General features: G+C 37.2%; 1 protein-coding gene across 1 annotated transcript in view; it reads left to right on the forward strand.

Moving 5' to 3' along the window:
* The window catches only part of TTLL5 (tubulin tyrosine ligase like 5), a 267739-nt gene that overhangs the window by 83865 nt on the left and 159890 nt on the right, over positions 1 to 23984 (forward strand). The window contains exons 16-18 of the mRNA XM_021099539.1: positions 670 to 783; positions 1436 to 1527; positions 14012 to 14074. Of these exons, the coding sequence (XP_020955198.1) occupies positions 670 to 783; positions 1436 to 1527; positions 14012 to 14074 (269 nt within the window). The remainder of the gene's footprint in view (positions 1 to 669; positions 784 to 1435; positions 1528 to 14011; positions 14075 to 23984) is intronic.

Genomic DNA, 23984 nt, shown 5'->3' on the forward strand with positions numbered 1-23984 from the left:
AGAAAGTCATCCTAGATCCAGGTCCCCAGTGTTTCTCAAGTTGTAGCCTTTTGGTCACAGATCTTTTCTGAGTCATCGATGACTCTCATCTCAATATTTCCCCCCTCGAGTTCTAAAACATCCCACTGCCCAGCTTTTTCATCTGTGACATAATAGACTGCTCCTTGTTTTTCTATCTTATGTTTCACTTTTTCTAAATCTCCTTCCCCAGTGCTGAAAAGAATATAGTTACTTTGAAATAAGTACATTTACTCTAACATTGGGGTTATTTTCAGATTTTTTTCCCCATGTCTTTCAAAATATTAGATATACTCTGAAACCAAGATTAGAAATAAGTACTACCTGGGAAAGGCATGTGGACAACTTCCTTCCTTCCTTCCTTTCCCTTTCCTTCCTCTTCGTCCCTCCCTTCTTTCCTTCCTCTCTCTCTTTCTGTCTCCCTCTACCTGTAGTGTTTTCCTCCTATTCTTTTTTCTCTTCCTTTCTTTGAGTGTTCTAGCTTTCATCAGTTTCCCAGGGTTTCAGGCTAAGAGATCAATTGCAGAAAATGGGCTTTGGGTTTGAGCTTATGATATATATTAGGAAACATGATGATGTTGAGGGACTGACTTGAGGGAAATGAAGAAGATGATGACAACTTTTTTTGGTTTTGTTTTTCCTTCTCCTTAGCGTTCCCGTCCACTCTCTGCCAGTGACGCGGAAATGAAAAACCTTGTGGGCTCAGGACGAGAGAAAGTGCCTGGGAAGTTAGGAGGGTCTGTGCTTGGTCTGTCAATGGAGGAGGTAAAGATAACTCCATTTCAGGCCTCTGTGGTTAACCTGGGGATCCATGACAATTTATGAGTGATTCATAACATTCACAACAATTCATGTTTTACATTGAAAAAAGAAAGATTCCAGGGAGAGCAATGGTTTCTTTAAAAAAAGCATTTTGCTAACATGACATTGTAAATCAAGTATACTACAATTAAAAAAATAATAAATTAAAAGAAATTAAAAAAACAGTATCTTAAATGGAATTAATTTCTTTTTATTTTTAAAGCTTTTTTTTTTTTTAATTTTTTTGTCTTTTCAGGGCCGCTCCTGTGGAATATGGAGGTTCCCAGGCTAGGGGTCTAATTGGAGCTGTGGCCACTGGCATACGCCATGGCCACAGCAACACCATATCTGAGCCACATCTGCAACCTACACCACAGCTCACGGCAATGCCGGATCCTTAACCCACTGAGTGAGGCCAGGGATCCAGCCCCCAACCTCATGGTTCCTAGTCAGATTCGTTTCCGCTGCGCCATGACAGGAACTCCTGGAATTAATTTCTTTTTTCATGTTTTTTTTATATTTGCGAGTCGTAACTCTTCCTCTGTCCAATAACCACATGAATTACACTTTTCAAAATAGGTACTGATTTTATTTTATCTTCTCTTCCTCCACGTAGATCAAAGTTTTACGGAGGGTGAAGGAGGAGAATGATCGGAGAGGTGGATTTATTCGCATATTCCCTACATCAGAGACTTGGGAAATATATGGGTGAGGTGACTACCTTTTTTTTTTTTTTTTGAAATCTGTACTTCAGTTCCAGAGAATTGGAATTATTGTGACACAGTATCATCATTGCTGTCCAAATGGTGCCTTTCTTACTTTGTTTGTTTATAACAGTGTGAATATTACCCTACCCAAGAACCAGAGCATTAAATGGTAATTTAATCTACCTTTTATGAACATTGATGTACAAGTCTCTCTGTGTGCATTATTCCTTCCCTTTCTAAGCTCACGCCTCCTCCTTTTTTTTTTTTTTTTTTTTTTTTTTTTTTAAGGGCCGCTCCTGTGGCATAGGGAGGTTCCCAGGCTAGGGTCCCATAGCCATGGCAACGTCAGATACAAGCCAAGTCTGGATCATGGCAATGCTGGATCCTTAACCCACTGAGTGAGGCCAGGGATTGAACCCAAAACCTCATGGTTACTAATCAGATTCATTTCTGCTGAGCCAGGATGGGGAGTCCCCCACCCTTCTACCCAACCCTGCCTTCTCCTTAATTAGCTCCCTAACCCAGGGTTAGACACTGTCCTAAATTTTGTGGTTATCATTACCTTGGTTTGAAAAAAATTGTTTCATCATCTATATGTGTACCTGAACAATATATTGTTTATTTTTAGTCATTGTTGAAATCAAGTTTACGTGCAGTAAAATGCATCTGTTTTAAGTTTGTTGATGAATTTTGACAAATTCAGATATCAGTTTAATCACCACAATCAAGATATAGAACATTCCACCACCTCCAGGGTCCTTTAATTCCCCTTGACAGTCAGCCTCCCTCATTACCTTGAGCCTAAAACATCTGCTGATTTGCTTTGTATCACTATAGCTTTTCTAGAATTTTATGTAAATGGAATCATACAATATATATTCTTTGATTATACCAGGATTTTTTTTGTTTGGCATGAAGTTTTTGAGAATTATCCATGTTGTGTGAAACAGTAGTCATGCATTCCTTGTTGTTGTTATGGACTATTTCATTGCATGATTATAGGATAATTTGCTCAGCCATTCACCTGGGTGAAAGAAACATTGGATTGTGTCCAGTTTGGTGCAGTTATGAAGAAAGCTGCTATTATGAACCTTTATGTAGAAGTCTCTGTGGATATAATAAATACCTAGGAATGCAATAGAAGGGTCATATGATAAGGGATAAGAAATAAATTTGGAGTTCTGTGGCACATCGGGTTAAGGATTTGGCATTGTCACTGCAGCACTTGGGGGTGCTGCTGTGGCATGGGTTCAGTCCCTGGCCCAGGATCTTCTATATGCTGCAGACATGGCCAAAAAAAGAAAGAGAGAAAATCATTTTACATTTTAACAATAATGTATGAGAGTTCCATTTGCTTCCCATCCTGTCAAGACTTGGTATCGTCAGGCTTTTTAATTTAAGGCATTCTAGTGGGTGTATAGTGTTTCTCTGTAGTTTTAATTTGAATTTCTCTGATGAATAATGATATTGAGCATTCACTTGTTATTATTGACCTTTTGCAGATTTTTTTTCCATTTTAAATTTAAGGTTTTTGTCTTCTTATCATGATGTTGTAAGTTCTTTTCCAGATATTATATTACCAATATTTTCTCCAGGTCTATGGCTAGCTTTTTCATTTTTCATAACAGTGGCTTTCAAAGGACATAATTTTAAATTTTAATGAAGTTTAATTGACCAATTTTTTTTAAATTTATGCATTTTTTATTTTCTACCTAAGAAATCTTTGCCAATCCCAACTTTACAAAGCTCTTTCTGTTGTGTTTTCTTCTTGAAGTTTTATAATTTTGTCTTTTATATTTAGGCCTCCAATATGTATTGATTTTTTGGTGTGTGTGGTAGGAGGTAAAGGTTGAGGTTCATTTCCCCCCATATGGATGTCCATTTGTTCCAGCACCATTTGTTGAAATTACCTTATTGAATTTAACTTGGCATCTACATTGAAAATTAATTGAAATATGTGTGTGTGTGTGTGTGTGTGTGTATTTCTAAACTTTACTCAGTTTCATGGATCTGTGTCTTTATAGCTTTATACTAAGTCTTGAGATTAGGTAGTGTGAGTCTTCCAACTTTGTTCTTTTTCAGAAGTTTTTGACTAATTGGTGTTCTTTGTATTTCCAAATAAATTTTAGAATATTTTTGTCAATTTCTATGCAGAAGTCTGCTGACTTTTGATTGGCATTGTATTGAATGTATAGACTAATTTTGGGAGAGTGGATATTTTAACAATATTGAATTTTCCAATTTTTGAACATGATATATCTCTCCATTTATTTAGGTCTTCTTTGATTTCTCTTAGCAATGTTTTATAGTTTCCATTATAAAGATCTTGAACATGTTCAACTTATCACTTAGTATTTCATTCTTTTGGATGATATTGTAAATGTTTTAATAATAGCTTTATTGAGTTATAATTGACATACAGGAAGCTGTGCATATCTAAAGTATACAATTTGATAAATGTTAATGTATTTATACATTCATGAAACTACCACCACAATCAACACAGTAAACATATACATCAGTCCCCAGAATTTCTTTGCTCTCCCTTATGATTCCTCTGCTGCCTCTTCCTTCCCTGCCTATTCCTGTCTCTAGGCAGCTAGCTACTGATCTGTTTTCTGTCAGTAAAGAGGAATGTGCATTTCCTAGAATTTCAAAAATAAAATTCTATAGATTGTTCTTTTATTTGCTGGTCTTTTTTGCCTGGCAAGATTATTCTTAGATTCATGCATGTTATGGCATGTAGCAGTGGTTTTATTTCTTTTTACTGTCAAGTAGTGTTCTGTTGTTTGCATTTATCAGGATTTGTTTATTCTTTCATCTGTTAATTAACATTTAGGTTGTTTCTAGTTTTTGGTTATGGCAAGGAAGGACTCTCTGAACATCTATGTACAAATCTTTGTATGGATATGTGCTTTCTTTTCTCTTGGGTAAATACCTATTCATGAAATGATTAGATCATATCATTGTATATGTATAACTTTTTAAGAAACTGCCGTTTTGTTTTACCATTTTACATTCTTATCATAAGTGTGTAAGAGTTCCAGTTCCTTCACATCCTCACCGACAGCTGTATGGTCAGTTTAATTTAATTTAATTTAATAGGTATTTCCCTAATGACTAATGTTGAGCATCTCTTCATGTGCTTATTTGCTGTTTGGTGATCAAATATTTTGCTCATTTTTTAAATGATGCTTCCCCCCACTTAAATTGAGTTGTGGGAGTTCTTTATATTTTCTGGGTATAATTTCTTTATCAGATGTACGTTTTGCAAAGAATTTTTTTTCTCCCAGTATGTTACTTGTCTTTTTATCCTTTAAATAGTGTCTTTTGAAGAGCAGTAGTTTTAAATTTTAAGTCCAGTTTGTCCTTTTTTTCATTTTTCTTTCCGTGCTTTAGTATCTAAAATAATCTTTGCACATTCCAAATTTTCTGCTATTTTTTTAATAGAAATGTTGGAGTTTTAAGTTTTACATTTAAATCTGATCCATTTTGAGTTAAATTTTTTTTTTTTTTTTGTCTTTCTTGCCATTTCTTGGGCTGCTCCCGCGGCATGTGGAGGTTCCCAGGCTAGGAGTCGAATCAGAGCTGTAGCCACCGGCCTACGCCAGAGCCACAGCCACGCGGGATCCGAGCCGCTTCTGCGGCCTACAGCTCACGGCAACGCCGGATCCTTAACCCGCTGAGCAAGGCCAGGGATCGAACCCACAACCTCATGGTTCCTAGTCGGATTCGTTAACCACTGCGCCACCACGGGAACTCCATTTTGAGTTAATTTTTGTATATGGTACCAGATATGGATCAAAGCTCTTTTTTACCATTTGGGTATCCAGTAGTTTTAGCACCATTTTTGGGAAAGACTATCCTTTCTCCGTTGAATTGTCTTTTTACTTTTGTGGAAAATCGCTGTGTGGGTCTATTCATTTACTGTTTGTTCTTTTCCATTGATCTTTTTGTCTTTGTGCCATACAGTACCACACTGTCTTGATTACTGTAGCTTTATAAAAAATCTTGTTCTAACTTCGTTCTTTTTCCAGGTTGCTTTGGCTATTCTAGCTCATTTGTATTTCCATTTGGATTTTAGAATTAGTTTGTCAGTTTCTACAGAAAAGCTTGCTTGGGATTTTGATTGGGATTGTATTGACTCTCTAGGTCATTTTGAAGAGAATTGACAACAATACTGAGTCTTTGAACCCATTGTCCATTTATTTAGGTCATCTTTAATTTCTCTCAACAGTGTTTTGTGATGTTCAGGATACAGACCTCTTACATTTTTTTTTTTTGGTCAGGTTTATTCCTAAGTATTTAGTATGTTTTGATGCTTTTATAAATGATTTTATCTTAATTTCAGTTTCTGATTGTTTGTTGCTGGTGTATAGAAATGCCATTGATTTTCCATTATGTCCTGCAATTTCACGTATCAGTCACTGAAGGTTTTTGGGGAATCCATTGACTCTTCTATCTAGTTGAAGAGGTTGTCTGTGAATAAAGACAGTTTGCCTTCTTTCTTTCCAACCTGGATGCGTTCTATTTCTTTATTCTTGTTTGATTCCATTGGTAAGTACCTGCAGCCTAATGTTGAATAGGCCCAATGAGAGCAGACATCCCAGTCTGGTTCCTGTTCTTAAGGTAAACATTCAGTCTTTTATCATTAAGCATCATATTATCTTTAGGTTTTTCATAGATGGCCATTATCAGATTGAGGGAGTTCCCTTCTATTCCTCCTTTGCTACAAGTTTTTATCAGAAATAGGTATTGAATTTTATCAATTGATTTTTCTTCATCCCTTGACATAATCATAAGGTTTTTTTTTTCTTTTGTTAATATAGTGAATTACATTGTTGAATGTTAAACTCAATATTGAATTCCTGACATAAACCTCATTTGTTCATGATAAATAATCCATTTTTATATATCATTGATTTGATTTGCTGAAATATTATTTAGATTTTTACATCTGTGTTCATAAGAGATCCTGATCTATCGTTTTCATATAATGTCTTTGGTTTTAGTGTGAGGATAATGCTGGCCTCATAGAATGGGGTGGAAAGTATTCTCACCTCTTCAATTTTGTAGAAAAGTTTATGGTAGAATTCATTAGTTAATGTTAGAATTCACTAGTGAAGCCGTCTGGACCAGGGGTTCAAGTTCATTTTCTTAACAGATGTAGGGCTATTCAGGTTATCTATTTCTACTAATGAGCTTTGGTAGTTGGTGTCTTTTAAGACTTCGTCCATTTAATATATGTTGTATTTATAAGCATAGAATTGTTCATGATATTCACTTATCCTTTTAATATCTGTAGAATCTGTAGTGATATTACTTCTCTCATTTCTGATATTGGCGATTTGTTTGTTCTTTTTATCCTATTCAGGCTGTCTAGAGATTTATCCATTTTATTGAATTTCTAAGACCCATTTTTTGGTTTCATTGTTTTTGTTTTGTTTTGTTTTTTCTATTCTTATACATGGGCTTCCACTCTAGTATTTATTTCCTTTAACTTACTGTGAGCTTTGTTAGCTCTCTCTTTTTTTCCCCCTAGTTTCTTTAAGTAGGCGCTGATAGCATTGATTTAAGACTTACCTTCTTTTCTGTGTAAGTGTTTAAGTGCTGTAAATTTCCTACTAAGTGCTGCTTTTTCAGCTTCCCGTAAATTTTGATTGTTGTATTTTTGGTATTATTCTATCTTTGTTCCATAGGTTATTTAGAAGGGTGTTATTTAGTTTTCAGATATTTGGGGGTTTTTCTAGAGATCTTTCTGATAATGGTTTCAATTTACTTTGTACTCAGAGAACATACTTTGTATAAGCTTAATTTTTTAAAAGATACTGAGGCTTGCTTTATGGTTCAGAATATGATTTATTGGACTTCCCATGTGGCTCACAACAGAATATGATTTATCCTGGTAAATGTAACATGTATATTGAAAAGAATACATATTCTGCTATTTTTAGGTAGAGTGTTCTATAAATAAATGTCCATTAGGTCTAGAGGATTGACAGTTTTGTTTAGACATTCTCTATTTTTACAATTTTTTTCAATTATTGAGAGTCAGGTGTTGAAATCTCCCATCGTAATTTTGATTTTGTCAGTTTCTCCTTTGGTTTTGTCAGTTTTTCATGGGTTTTGGAACTCTGTTATTAGGTACATCTGTGTTAGATTTGTTATGTCTTCTTTATAAACTGTCTTTTTTATTGCTATGAAATGCCCCTGTTTATCATGGATAATGTTTCTTGTCCACAGGTCTGTTTATCTGCTATAATATATCCCCTCTAGGTTTCTTTCTTTTTTTTTTTTCTTCAAAGTTTAAGATGTATGGTATAATGATTTGACTTACATACATCATGAAATGATTATCACAGTAAGTTTAGTGCACATCCATCAACTCATATAGATACAAAGTTAAATAAATAGAAAAAATTTTTTGAGTGTGATGATATCTCTTGGGGTTTACTTTCTTAACTTTCATATATAACATACAGAAGTATCAATTCTATTTATCATGTTGTACATTATATCCCTAATACTTAATCTTGTAACTGGAAGTTTGTACTTTTTGACTGCCTTCATCCAGTTCCTCCTCCCCTCACCCCTACAGCTCATTCCAGCTTTATGACTAGTGTTTGCCTGGTGTATCTTTTTTCTTTTTTAATCTATCTGTATCTTTATAGTTAAAGTAGATTCTTTAAAAGAAGGAAGTTCTGCCATTTGCAGCAACATGGATGAACCTGGAGGGATAGTGCTAAGTGAAATAAACCAGACAGAGAAAGACAAACATTGTATCATCTCACTCCTATGTGGAATCTTAAAAAAAAAAAAAAAAAGGAGAACTCATAGAAACAGGTAGAATAGTGGTTGCCACAGCTAGTGTAGGGGAAATGGAAATGAAAGATGTCAAGGTCAAAGGGTACAAACTTTCAGTTACAAGATGAATAAATTCTGGGAAGCTCATGTACAGCATGGTGATATGGTTGGCTTTAGATCTGCCACATTACTATTTGCTTTCTATTTATCTAATGTGTTCTTTGTCCTCTTTTTCTTTTCTCCTGCCTTCTTTGGATTAATTCATTTCTCCTGCCTCTTTGTTTTGCTTTTTTAAAGTGTGGTAGCTCTAGAATAACCATATTCATCTTTTACTTGCTGTAGTGTACCTTAAAATAGTATAATTTAGGAATTTTATAACCAATATACTTCCACTTCCCCATCTGTCCTTCATGCTATCATTGTCATATAGGTTATGAATTTCATAGTATATTTTATTTTTACTTTGAGCAGTTTTAAGACATTTAAATAGGAGGAAAAGTCTCATAATTACACATATATTACCATTTCCACTGTTCTTCCTTTTTTATTGATCTAGGTTTTTAACTGGCATCATTGTCTTCCACCTGAAGAGTTTCTTTTAGGATTTATTGTAGTGCAGTCAATTCCCTATTGTTTGTTTGAAAAAGTCTTTCTTATACTTTCATTTTTGAAAGATTTTTTTCCACTGGTAATAGAGTTCAAGGTTGCCACTTCTGCCTGACACTTTCAAAATGCTATTGTGTTCTCTTGGCTTACCTTTTTCTGTTGAGACGCATGCAGTGATTCTTATCTTTTTCTTCGTGCATAACATCTCTTTCTCTCAGCCTACTTTTTTTTTTTTTCCCCTATTTTTAGGGCTGCACCTGCAGCATATGCAAGTTCCCAGGCTAGGGGCTGAATTGGAGCTGCAGCTGTTGACATATGACACAGCCACAACCACAGCAACTCGGGATCAGAGCAGCATCTATGACCTACACCACAGCCCACGACAGTGCCAGATCCTTAACCCACTGGGTGAGGCCAGGAATTGAACCCTGCATCCTCATGGGTACTAGTCAGGTTCGTAACCCACTGAGCCAGAACAGGAACTCCTTTTTTGGCCTACTTTTAAGATTATTTCTTTATGACTAGTTTTTAACAGTGTGGTTGTGATGTGCTTTGGTGTCATTTTCTTCATGTTTCTTCCACTTGGGATTTGTTGAATTTCTTGGTCTATAGGCTTAGAGTTGTCATCAGATTTGTAATACTTTTGGTTACTATTTCTTAAAATTTTTTTTTCTCCCGTTTCTCTCCTCTCCATCTCCTTTCTCCTTTTAGTACTCTGGTTGCGTGTTAAATTCGTTGATGTTGTACTACAAGTCTGGCTCTGTTCATTTTTTTTAGACTTTCTCCATTTTGGATGGTTTTCTGTTTCTCTTTTTTTCCACTTATTCATCTTTTTTGTGTGTGTCTGCAGTGTTAACTCTTCTATTAATTCCATCCAGACACTTTTTTTCATCTTTAGAACTCCCATCTCAGACACTTTATTTTTCATCTTTAGAACTCCCATCTGTTTTCTTATTTTTATCTTTTAAAAATTATTTTCATGATTTCCTTTAGATTCTTCTGCAAATATTATGTTTATAGTAGCTGTTTCAAAATCTTTTTAATGCCTGTCATTTCTGAGTCTGTTTCTATTGAGTGATTTTTCCATTGTTAACGAGTTATATTTTTCCTGTTTCTTCACATGTACAGTGACTTTTTTAAAATTGGATATTTTAATTGAACATTGAAAGTATTGTATTAGTGTGTTTGGATTTTATTGCTTCTTTAGACCCTGTTGAAAGTGGGTTTTTTCATTTCATTTCAGTGTTTTTGGGCAGACACCTCAGTTACTTGTAGATGAGCTTAATCTTTTTCAGGATCATTTAAAAGTATTTTGATGGTTTGTTTAGAATAGCTTTTTGTTTAGGGCTAGGATAAGTTCCACTACTAGAGACTCTTGGACTGTCTGTTAAATGACTCACATATTCATTGAGATGTCTCCATTCTGGCTGGTGAGAACTCAATCAGTTGGCAGCCCTGTGTGAACTCTGGAAGTATTCAGCTTACACTTTCTCCTTAGTGTTCATTTACCCTGGCAGTTGCTCCTGGCCCGGTCTTGTGGACTTTTGCCTTATACCTGAGCAAATTTGTATTACCCCAAAGACTCGCAGGGTCTTTTGTGATGATTTTTTGTATTTCTTCTTATGCATATCTTCTTCCTCTACAGGGCATTGTTCTGAAAATTCTGGTTGCTTCCTGTAATTTTGATCTCTTGTCGTCTCAATGCAGAGACTCTTGGGTTCTTCTTGAATTCCTTCTCTTTGTGCATTAATTGCCTCTAGGTAGAAATGTGGAACAATCAGAGGGGTCCCTTTATTTCCCCTTTTTAGATATTACAGTCCCACACTGCCAATTGTTTAATATCTAGAAACAGTTGTTTTATATATTTTGTGCATTTTTGTAGTTGTTTATGGTAAAAGGGCAAGTCCTGCAGCAGTCGTTATCTCATATAGAAGCAAAATTTTGTTTAGTTTTTATTACTTTTGAACTTTTTATATTTTTTTGGCCATGCCAGTGGCATGCACAAGTTCCTGAACTCACACCACAGCAGTGACAATGCTGAATCCTTAACCAATAGGCCACCAGAGAATTCCAGTTTCGAACTTTTTCTAAGAAATAATGGCATGCTCTATGTATTCTTACTTTTTCATTCAATATTGTATTGTGTTCATGTTTTTACATGTAGCTATAAATCACTCTTTTTCACTGCTTTATTATAATCTGCGTGTTTATATTGCTGTTAAAATTCCCATTTTTCCTGGCGATAGTATTTGATTTCTTTCTGGTCTTTTGCTGTTAAAAACTGCTGTGCTCTAAATATTCTTATATGTGTCTCCTGCGTATATATCTAGGAGTGGAATTACTGGGCCATAAGATCTGTGTATATTCAACGAAAAAGATAATACTAAATTGTTTTCCAAAGTGACTATATAAATTTATATTCCTATCAGCATGCCTAGGAGAGCATGTTGATCTGTGTTTTCTCCAATACGTGCTACTGTCAACTTCTTAATTTTGTAGAAATATTGAGTGTAAAATGGTGTTTATTTTGGTCTTGATTTGCATTTCTCTGATTACTAATAAGATTGAGAACGTCTTGTTTATAGTACTTGTTTATAGGTAACACATTTTTCTTCCTCTGGTGACTGGCTTATGATCTAGTTGGGATATTAATGTTTCTAAGTATAGAGATACAACTTAGAAGAATAAAAGAAATAGTTCTTTTGTTTTGAAAACCCAGTTATTCATAGAGAAATCTTTTTTTTTTTTTTTTTTTGCTTTTCAGGGTCACACTTCAGCATATGGAGGTTCCTAGGCTAGGGGTCCAGTCAGAGCTACAGCTGCACCACAGCCACAGCAACATCAGATTCTTAACCCACTGAGCGAGGCTAGGAACTCATGGTTCCTAGTAGGATTTGTTTCCACTGTACCACAACAGGAACTCCGAGAAATCTTTTTATCTTGCAAAATATTCTATCCACATAGGTAAACCTTACAAAGACCTAGGAATTCACAGAAAGATATTGCTTGGCTTTTCAAAATTGGATAGAAGTATATCTTTTTATATATATATTTGAATAATTTAAATATTTGCAGCTCCTTGAAAACATGTATTTCGTAATTAATGAAAGTGGAATCCTCTACTCTCAAGCTTTTAAGAGGCAAGTCCTTATTTGAGTGCCTTTCTCTAAGGAACCAATTACAGACAATGTTGGAGTTTCTTAGGGAGTCTGATAATGATACCTTCCTTTACTGGTTTGGTTCTGAAACAAAAGACAAGACAAGGACTGAGAGGTGGGGGCCAAAACATTACTTTCCATGCTGAAAAAGCCTCAGCTGGGAGACTCTATTATATCTCTGCAAGCAAGTGCATTTTCTGTTGAACCTTAGAATTGGACAGATTTACATCTCATTTGTAGGGAAGGTTAGACTGAACTATGTGTTGGGAGCTCTTGACCCTGTAGGAGCAACAGAGGATGTGTGCTTTCTAAGGAAAAATTGTCTCCCCTAAGAAAGAAGGGAGGAGCTTGTCGAATTTTTCCTAAGTTACCAATCCAATAAATCACTCTGCCTCTCCTGGGACCTCTGAGAAGAGTAGCCGAAAGCTCCAAAAATTTTTAACTAATTGAGCTACCGTCATATAGAGTAGGGAAGATGTATTTATCTGCTAACAAATATGCCTTTTAAAATTAATACTTATTTATTGAATATCAGTCAGTGCCTAGCATTATGCTTGGTGCTTTGGGATCTTAAATAAATATTAGATGGGATCCCTGCCCTTTGAAAGTTAGCAGTGTGATTATGGAGAAATTATTTGTACATGTTATAAAAACAGCAGCTCCTATTTGTATAGTTCTTTGTAATTACAATGCACTTGATACATATCATTGTTATTCCCATTTTAACGCTAAGGAAAATAAGGCTCAGTAAAATAACGTGACTTGGCCATGATTACACAGCGGGAGTTGATTCAGGTATTCTGACTCCAGATCCTCCTTTTTCTTTGTTGCATCATTCTGCTTTCCCAGAAGAAAAATTTTACTCTCTGAGACAGTGTATGACAGGTCCCTCAGGCATACAGTGCAGGTGAGGTAGAAGCCAGGACGAGGGCACCGCTATAGACTTGGAGCAGTTGTATTATGGGGCTTTGGGCAGCATGATGGACTGACTTCTTGAGGGTGGATGATGGTTAAGTACCGAGGGTGTGAGGAGGTGCCTGGACAGGAGCAAAAGGATCCGTGGGCTTTGGTGTGAGAGGGTTATGAGGAGACTTGTCTGATTGTGCTTCATAATCCAAATTGTGGAACTGTGTGGAGAAAGGCCAAAAGATTGGTGGTATAGATGACCCAGCTTTTGAAATTTTGGAAGAGAAAGTGTATGTCTTCTGCAGCTGGCATGAAGGAGCCACTGAAAGCGCTTAAGAAATAAGATGATTGGGACAATCTATCGACATTCTCATGCCCTTTAAGTACTTCCCATTTCCAGCTTCATTTGACCTCTTTTCTAGCTATGTGTGATTTTTGATGGTTTTTTTGTTTGTTTGTTTGTTTTCCTTTTCAGGGCTGAATCTGCAGCATATGGAAGTTCCTGGGCTAGAGGTCAAATTGGAGCTGTAGCTTTGGCCTGTGCCATAGCCACAGTAAAACCGGATCTGAGTTGCCTCTGCGACCTATGCCTCAGCTTGCGGCAACCCACCGAGTGAAGCCAGGGATCGAACCAGCATCCTCCTAGATGCTAATGGGGTTCTTAACCTGCTGAGCCACAGCAGGAATTCCAGTTGTTTTGTTTTTAATCTTCCAGTTTTATTTTCTGAATTTAGTACACCACCTCTTACTAATCCAAGAAATCCTGTCTTTTCTTTCTATTTTCTAAATTGTCCGCTTTTCTTTTAATTTTATTGTATTTTCTGCTATTCTAGTATTTGTAATTATAATTTGAACAAATCTCCCTTGCCACTTTAGAGACTCTTTTTTTTTTTTTTAAGAAACAATGTGTAAGTAACCTGTCACTGCTGTGCTTGATTTGTGTTTGTACTTCTGTATTTTCCCCTTCAGCTAAGGTTTAAGAAAAAATCAGTTTCTCTCTTTGTCTTTCAGATCCTACCTTGAACACAAGACCTCCATGAACTACATGCTGGCGACGCGTCTCTTCCAGGACAGGTGGGCATTCGCTAACGTTACAGATTTAGTGGCACTAGATCACAAAATTATGGGAAAGCACATGAAAGACAAGAAAAGAGGCTTTGTAGAAGTCTTCAGTAAAATCTCTGATAGAAAGAGCCTTACATTAAATTCAATATAAAACCTCCTTTTTAAAGAATTCATTAACTCTCAGCTCTTTGTAATATTTCCAGATGCCACAAATTAAACCATAAAGATCTTTAAGCAACCTCAACATATACCCTAAAACTTTTCCTTCTTAAGGGAAGGCCCTTACTCAGTGCTTTTTCACTTTAGACACAATTTTAACAGACATGATCATCTGTTTTTCTAGACTAGAAGAGATTAGAGTGATCAGATTAGAAAAGGTGGAGGGGAGGTAATTCACAAAATAAATACAGTGAGAGTTGTAAGAAATGTCAGCTGATAACCTTAATACAAGGGAAAATAGGGGAGAAATGATGGAAAGCAGACACTGGAATTCCAATAGCACAGTCGGGGGACTGCTCAGTCCCACATACTTTTGTTGCCCCTGAGACATAACCGCATTACAGTGCAGTTCAGTAATTGACTAACAAGGAACCTCAGCTATTTAAGGAAATCTATATTATTTTCAAGGTATGTGTGCTTTTTTTGTGGGATTCTTAAAAATAGATACTCAGATTTCAGTCATTTCTTATAATTTCATTATTCATTATCAGGAAATATATGGATTTCCAGTCTCTCTGTAAATTTATGGTTATTACCATTGATTAATTACACTGTGTAGTTAGTTTCTAATGAAAGAGATCTTGAGATTTACTGAGAAGACGTAGAAGCTTGGTTCTTTATGTATAACACGGTCCCAGTCCCTCTACCCCCTCTCTCCTTTCTAGAAACGTTTACAAGGCTTCTTTATCCATAGAGTTCACGATGTGTTTTGGTGTGTTATTTTTCATTATTTTGGTTTTGCAATGGATTAATTCTTTCACTTTGAAGTTTTAAGCCTATATTAGGTGTGGGAAATATTCCCCTTATTCCTTATTTGTCTTTTTTCTCCTTATAGAATTTCTGTTAGATGAAATTTGGATCTTGTGCCATATTCTCCACATTTCTTTACTTGTTTCTCATACTTTTGTTCTCGTTGCCTCATAGCTTTAAATTCTTGGAGATTTCTTGAACTTTGTCTTCTAAAATTCTAAACTGATCTTCAGCCTTACCTGTTTGTTATTCAGTACCAACACAGGAAAGAGTCATTTGATTTTTATTTTTTGGCAAGTGTGATTTTAATATCTAAGAGCTATTTTTGCTTTTTAGCTAGTTTTCATCGTTTATGAATGTAATATTAAATTGGTTCTGGTACCAATTCCAATGTGGAGGAACTAGGGGTTCCCCAGCACCAAGCAGTTGCAGCCTGCTGCTGTCCAAGAATTCAACTCCATACTTACTGTCTTCCTGGAGGTTAGCCTCAGATTCCACAGTTTAAGGTCTCAGTCCTACAAGATTTCACCCTCCCCAACTTCAGATGCTGGTCACAGGCCCAGATTGTTACCTGTACTTCTGTCCTACTGGCTACACATCAGAGCTTCCCACATCCCCTTCCTTGGGTGCTATTAATTTGCTGGAGTGGCTCATAGAACTCAGAGAAGCATTTCACTCACTAGATCACCAGTTTATTATAAAAGGATATAACTCATGAACTGCCAGATGGAAGAAGTACACAGGGTGAGGTTAGGGGGATAGGGAGCCTCCATGCTCTCTGCAGGTGCACCATTCTCCCCCATTTCTCCACTTGTTCACCAGCCCAGAAGCTCTCTGAACCCCCATACTTCCGTGTTTTGTTTTTGTTTTTGTATTTTAGGGCCGTACCCACGGCATATGGAGGTTCCCAGCCTAGGGATTGAATTGGAGCTACAACTGCTGGCCTACACCACAGCCACAGCAACGAGGGATCCCAGCTCTGCCCACAACCTACACCACAGCTCATGGCAACACCGGATCCTTAACCCACTGAGCAGGGCCAGGGATCAAACCCTTGTCCTCATGGATCCTACTTGGGTTCGTTACAGCTGAACCAAGATGGGAACTCCATACTTCTGGGTTTTTAATGGAGACCCATTACACAGGCATAATTGATCAGATCATCAACTACTGATAATTGAACTCTATCTCTAGCCCTTCTCTCCCAGGAAGCCAGGGGGTTGTGACTGAAAATATCAACCCTCTGGTCACATTGTTGATTCCTCTGGTGACCAGCCCAAGTCCTCGCATCCTTAGCTGATCCAAGGGCTTTCTTAAAGTCACTTCATTAACATAACAAAGAACACCTTTGCCACTCATCACTTAGGAAATGTTAAGGGTTTTGGGAGCTCTGTGCTGGAAACAGAGATGAAGACCAAATGTCTGTTTCTTTCATATGTATCACAGTAGTGCAAATATCTTTTTACATCTCTTTGACTACCTTAATTAGTTTGCTTAAAGCTCTTTTTTGTTTTTTTTGCATTATTTTTAATTCTGGAATAGCTCTGTTTGTTCATCTCATCCTTTCTAGTTTATGCTGTTATATTTACTGAAATGGCTGACTGTGGTTTCTGACTGTCCAGTCATATTTATAAGTAATGGGCTATTTGTTTAGGATTGATAGTTTGCGTGGGGTTCCTCAAAGGTTGTACAATCTGTTTCTGAATTGACATGGACTCTGTGCCTGAGGCTAGATCTTTCCATAATTGAGCTTCCCATGAGTGAGAAGGAAGGTGGAACAGGCAGTTTGGGAACTACCACCAAAATTAGGAGGCAATCTCCTGGGGGAGGCATAACAATAAAAAAAGCAAATTAGATGTACTACTACATGTGCTTCTTTATTAACACATTAAGTAATAAGACTTAGGAGTGATCTAAGAGCCACCATAATTTAAAAGAGTGATAAGTGGAGTTCCCGTCGTGGCGCAGTGGTTAACGAATCCGACTAGGAACCATGAGGTTGCGGGTTCGGTCCCTGCCCTTGCTCAGTGGGTTAACGATCCGGCGTTGCCGTGAGCTGTGGTGTAGGTTGCAGACGCGGCTCAGATCCCGCGTTGCTGTGGCTCTGGCGTAGGCCGGTGGCTACAGCTCCGATTCAACCCCTAGCCTGGGAACCTCCATATGCCGCGGGAGCAGCCCAAGAAATAGCAACAACAACAACAACAACAACAAAAAAAAAAAAAAAAAAAAGAGTGATAAGTGTTGGCAATATTTTGAGACCCCTGGAACAGCTCTAAATTAATATGAAAAACATGGCGTTATGTCTTTTAGTAACAAAATCACTCTTGTACTACCGTGGATGGTCCCTTACATATATATCATCCTAAATTTCAGTTAGTGGCTTAATTTTTTCCTATTCAGGTGCCCTCCCTTGCACCTAGTAACAACTCCTGCTTATCAAGTATTCTAAAAGATTTTATTTAAAAAAAATGAATTTCCATGTTTAGCAAAGAAAGGCCTTCATGATTTCTTCTTGCCGACATATTTAGCCTAACTCAATACCACCCCATGGCCAAGTAGACCATATCTGTTGCTCTTTCATGCCTCCTTATCCTTAACAGTCCCTTGGAATTCCCGTATATTCCCTGGAGTGGCCTTCGCTTTATTCCTGAATTTTTTTTTTTTTTTTTGTCTATTTTTAGGGCCGCACCAGCAGCATATGGAAGTTCCCAAGCTAGGGGTCGAATTGGAGCTGTAGCCGCTGGCCTCCATCACAGCTCACAGCAACGGCGGGTACTTTAACCCACTGAGCAAGGCCAGGGATCGAACCTGTGTCCTCATGGATGCTAGTCAGATTCGTTTCCACTGAGCCACGACGGGAACTCCTACCCCTGAATTTTTATTCTAGCTGTGATCTTCATCCTCCTACCCAGACCAGGAGGAAGTTCTCCCAGCACTTCCTAGCCCTCCGTGGGATTTAGATCCCCACATCGTACATATTGTATTATAATTGCCCATTTCCTAACTTCCCCGTTTATTCTCAAGTGGGCTTTTAAGAGTAGGTACTTCTTATGTTCATCTTTGTCAGCACCAAGAGCCTCCTACGTGGTAAACTTTAAAAACATGCATAAAAAATGAAATTGTGTTTGTTGCAAGCCCTACATATTCCATTAAGTCTCTTCTCTCAGATCTGAATTGGTTTTCTGTCTTGCAAATCCTGTGGCATAAATTGTCAGAACTGCTTTCAAAGTAATTCTGTAGTCATTTTACTTCATAATAGGTTCATTTTGTCTATCTTCCCTGCCGTCTCCCACCCATCCCCACTGTCCCACCTTGTCTTGGCAAACAGTGTCTGACCTCCCATCTCATGGCATGAGAGTAGTTTTACCCTGGCTGCATGTTAGAAATACCGTCTTTGTGTCCTGGCCTATTGCAGACTGAAGTCTTGTACTTATTAAAAGTTGCCCAGGGACTGTAATGTGAAGCCATGATTGCAGATTATTGGTGCAAAAAGGAAAAATAATCTTAAGACTTTGTGGTAATAAATTGACAATATTAAGACACTGGCACAGATAGAAGGCATGGCAAGGAAAAGATAAAATGTTTTGGTGAAGACAGATTTTTCACTTGATTTTTCTATAGATTATTGCATCTGTCTCTTAAAAAAAAACCAGTACTGTAGGCTACATGTTATTATTCCATTTATATAACGCATTTTGAAATGATAATAAAGGAAGGCAGGGGTTAGGTAAGAGGTGTATGGTTACAAAAGAGCAGCATAAGGGGGTCCTTATTTGACGGGATGGGATTGTTCAGTATCTTGTCTGTGGTACATGAACCTGCACTATGATAAAATTGTACCAAACATAAATATGCACATTCACAAATGAGTATAAGTCAAAATGGGGATTTTTTTTTTTTTTAAAGTGTCAAGTGAAAGGAAATTTAATGAAAAGCAAAAGCCAATATAAACCTGAATAGTACTCACTTCCTGTGGTTAGAACCCAGCTCTAGGTTAGAGACATTGGAGAACATTTCTCTTTTTCAAATTTTTTTTTATTGTTGAAAATTCTGTTTCTTATAAGCATCCTTTTTGAATGCCATAAGAATTGAGATTGGTTTCTTTTCCTAATATAGGTTAGAGCAAGTAGAAAGTGTACTGGAGTCAGACCAAAGTCCTGGGTTCACATTTGAACCCTTTAAAGCTCTGACATTGAACATGCCACAAAATAATCTTAGCCTGCTCCTTTTCATAAATGGGGCTAATGACAACCTTCCTCATGTTGTTGTTGTGAAGAGTAAGTGTGATTAGGTCTGTGGCTGGATATGCAAATGCAAGGAATTGTTATAATTTTTCTCTCAATTCATTTGTCCTATTTTTTTGTTTTTTTATTTATCCTTCCCTAAAGCCATGGTACTCTGTTCTTTTCTGAGCATGTTCTCAGTTCATCTCTCTACTTCTATCCCAAGATGGCTCCCCTGGCAAAATTCCATGTTGAATCCAGGAGAGAGAGAGAGAGAGTAAGAGAGAGAGAGAGAGCGTGTGTGTGTATGTGTGTGTGTGTGTGTGTGTGTGTGTGTGTGTGTGTGTGTGTGTGTTTGCGTGTGTGTACTCAGGAGAGAATATCTTCATAGTGCTCTAACCCACTTATCCTTTCTACTTCTGTAGGGGAAACCCAAGAAGAAGCTTATTGACAGGAAGAACACGGTAACTGATTTTTAAAAGCTGAGAAATTCTTTCCATGTGCATAATATGTGACCATGCACAGACCAAGCATAATACTTTATATAGCCATTTTCAAGTTGACTCCACTTGAATAGTAACATAAATATGTCTTCTGATGAAACACTATTCCATGACAACTTTTTAGAAACTAAGTTTGGGATTTACATTTTTATAACTTCAAATATGTCATCGCAGTGATAATAATAGTATTCTTGTTTGGCTATGTGAGAGAGCCCAAAGTAATAATGAGATTTCAAGATTACTCTCCTGTTAAATTCAAAGAAAAGGCTATATTTTGGCCTTGACATACCTGGGGCATACATGGGATCGAGCAGAGCTGCTTCCGGTTTGCCGTGGAACTAAAAGCACAAAAATACTCGTGGCTCTTCATTTTGGCAGAGGAGCGAAAAGTTTTGGAAGAACAGCTGGTATGGCCTTGCCCGGCTGAGCAAGAACCAGAACAAAAAAATCTTAACCCTATATATACACCCTCTATTTTGAGACATTGCTTATATCCCCTTTGTGCTGTACCTCTTTAAAAGGCGAAATGAGGAGTTCCCGTCATGGCGCAGCAGAAATGAATCCAGCGAGGAACCGTGAGGTTGGGGGTTCAGTCCCTGGCCTCGCTCAGTGGGTTAAGGATCCAGCGTTGCTGTGGTTGTGGTGTAGGCCGGCAGCTGTAACTCCAATTAGGCCCCTAGCCTGGGAACCTCCATATGCTGTGGGTGTGGCCCTAAAAAGACAAAAATAAATAAACAAGTAAATAAATAAATAAAATAAAAAATAAAAATAAAATAAAAGGCAAAATGACCATAAGAAGGAAACATACTATATCTAGCTTTGTTTCACCTTTAAGAATTAAGATAAACTTGATTTTCTCATCCAAATCTTTTCAAGCATAAATCTACTTTTTCTTTAAACACAGAAAATATACTCGCCATTTAATTTAAGGAAAACTGAGAGAAATTAAGTTTTGTAGCTTGTTTCCAAATGAAAGTCATCCTCAGTTTTTAAGTTATACCCCCCCGCCAGTTTTTAGTCAAGGAATATACTTCCTAGAGTGTACCATCGATTTGGAAATTAGAAGAAAAAATCTTAAACAAGAACATGCAAAGATCCGTTTTTTTTGTCCTTTTTTCAAGGACATTTTACATTGCCATCAGTAGGGGTTTTCTGGTGGGATAGCGGTATAAGGCAATGAAAGGTGGCATATGACAGGCCTCAGGCTGGAGCATGAAACAAGTCTTAATATATTTAAAAGGATTAAAGTCATCCAGAACATGTGTACAATGAAATTAGAAGTCAGTAACAATTGAAAAGCTCCAAATATTTGGGAATTTAAACAACACATTTCTAAATAATCCATGGGTCAGTGAGGGAATAATGAGGAAAATTTAAAATATTGTGAACTGAATGATAATATGATATTATAATGTGTGCGATGCAGCTAAAGTACTGTTGAAGAAGGTGGAGGTGACCTGTAGCTTTAAATGCTCTTATTAGAAGATAGTACTAAACCAGTGATCTAATGTTCCATTTTATGAAATTAGAAAAAGGAGAGTAACCAAAAGTAAGGTGAAGAAGGAGATAATAAAGGACAGGTCAAATTTAAAAAGACAAACAATAAGGAAAATTAATAAGGTCCAAAATTGGAGAGTTCCCATCATGGCGCAGTGGTTAATGAATCCAACTAGGAACCATGAGGTTGCGGGTTTGATCCCTGGCCTTGGTCAGTGGGTTAAGGATGCGGTGTTGTTGTGAGCTGTGGTGTAGGTCACAGACACACTTCGGATCCCGTGTCGCTGTGACTCTGGCGTAGGTCGGCAGCTATAGCTCTGATTAGACTACCCTGCAAACCTCCATATGCTGCTGGTGCATCCCTAGAAAAGACAAAAAAAAAAAAAGTCCAAAATCGTTCATTGATAAGATGGCAGAATTGATAAACTGACAAATTGATCGGTAGAACAGAGTAAAGAGCCCAGAAATAGGACCATATGCCCTTAAACAAAAGGCCTCAAGTAATCCAGTAGGGAAAGGAAACTTCTTAACAAATGGGCCTGCAATCGGATGTTGTATTTTTTAAAAGAACCTCAACTTCTATCTCCCACAAAAATTAGAGGTGATTCATAGACATAAACATAAAAGCTATGACTATAAAACTTTGTGAGGAAAACATCTTTGTCAATTTGGGGCTTGGCAAAACTTTGACCATGACACAGGAAGCAATAAGCAAGAAGGAAAAAATAATAAGCCAGATTTCCTCAAAATTAAAAATTTTGGTTTATTTTAAGACACTATTAAGAAAATGACTAGGCAAGCCATAGATTAAGTGAGGATATTCATCAAACATAACTGTCAAAGGGCTGGTATCTAGAAAATATAACAAACTCCCATAGCTAAGTAATTATAAGATAATCAGTCTAGTTACAAATGGGTAAAATGTTTGGACGTTTTTAAAGGAAGATATGTGAATAGCCAATGTACCTATGAAAATGTGCTTAACCGGCAGGAGCTCCCACTGTAGCATAGGCAGTTAAGGACCTGGCATTGTTTTCTGTGAGAGCCTGGATTCAGTCCCCAGCCTGGCCCAGTGGGTTAAGGATCTGGCATTGCTGCCAGCTGTGACGTAGTTCGCAGCTGTGGCTCAGATTCGATCCCTGACCCCAGAGCTTCCATATGCCGCAGGTACAGCCAAAAAGAAAAAAAAAATGTCATCGGTGACATAAACTCATACAAGCACTTTAGAATCTGGCAGTTTGTTAGCCTAGGAGATTCCACTCTGAGATCTTTCCCTCAGAAAAAATGAAAAGCATAACTACTAAATGACTTGTACAAAAATGTTCATAGCAGCATTGCTCATAATATTATGGAATTGGAAATAACCTAAGTGTCCAGTGGCGGGGGCTACATGAACTGTGAATTATTCATACAATGGGCTAATCCTCAGCAATGGAAAGTGATACATACTGTACATACAACATGGATGAAACTCAAAAACATGCTGAATGAAAGGAAACAACACGAAAGAGTTCCTACTGTATGATTCCGCTTTTATGAAGTTCTATGACAGGCAGACCTGAGGTGATGAAAAAAAATCAGAATGGTTTCCTTTGGGAGTGTGAGGGAGGGAATTACTGGCACGGGGCATGAGAACTTTCTGAGGGGATAATATGGGAGAGTTTGGGTTATATAGCCCCAGGTATTTGTCAGAACTTATCAAATGGATGTATGGACATTTAGTATTCAAATAATTCACTGTGTCTAGTTTTTAGCTCAGAAAGAAAGAGAAGGGGAAAAACTCCCAAAGCCCTATAAAATGAATACTGAACTCTAGATCCTAATGATTTGAGTGTTGAAGTGTTTAAGCACAGTGATGTCTGTGTGCAACTTTGAAGTGCTATAAAAACTAGGTGGATTAGGAGTTCCCATTGTGGCTCAGCAGAAATGAACCTGACTAGTTCCCTGAGGATGCAGGTTTGATCCCTGGCCCTGCTCAGTGGGTTAAGGATCCAGTGTCACTGTGAGCTGTGGCGTAGGTCACAGACATGGCTCGGATCTGGCGTGGCTGTGGTTGTGGCATAGGCTGGTAGCTGCAACTCGATTCAACCTCTAGCCTGGGAACTTGCATGTGCCACACCTGCAGCCCTAAAAAAAAAAATGTGTGTGTGTGTGTGTGTGTGTGTATGGATCGATGGTTGTATAAAAGAAGAGAAGATTGGGTATATATTTGATTAAACAAATATAGTAAAATAGTCATTATAGAAACTGGGCAGTGGGTATATGGATGGTCATTGTATAGTTGTTTAAACCTTTCTATTTGTTTAAATATTTCATAATAAAGTGTTAGAAAAACAAAATGAAAAAATATAAATAAAAGATAATACAACTTATTTATAGGGAACTCAATTGTTTATTAATTTAGAAGTCTTTATGGTATGTTGGGTGTGTGCTAAGCAGTTTCGTTAAGCATCACTGACTCAGGGAGAAACTAGGCAAGCATGGGCCTGGCCCTCCTAGAACTGTAGTTCTTTTTATCGGTTGCACTTTCCCCAACATTCTCTACCTCCCTCCCTTATAACAGTTGTGATTTATATGTCTGCTGAGAGTTCCTTAGAAGCTTATAGTTGTTATTTTAAATTATCAGATTTGTTTTAATTTCTTTATTATTTAATTGACTAAAAATCTGTTTTCACAACATGGTGTATATGTGGGGGTTGGTGTTTAGAAGCCACGACTGTGATAAGA

The sequence above is a fragment of the Sus scrofa genome, chromosome 7, assembly GCF_000003025.6.
Source record: "Sus scrofa isolate TJ Tabasco breed Duroc chromosome 7, Sscrofa11.1, whole genome shotgun sequence".
Taxonomy (NCBI): domain Eukaryota; kingdom Metazoa; phylum Chordata; class Mammalia; order Artiodactyla; family Suidae; genus Sus; species Sus scrofa.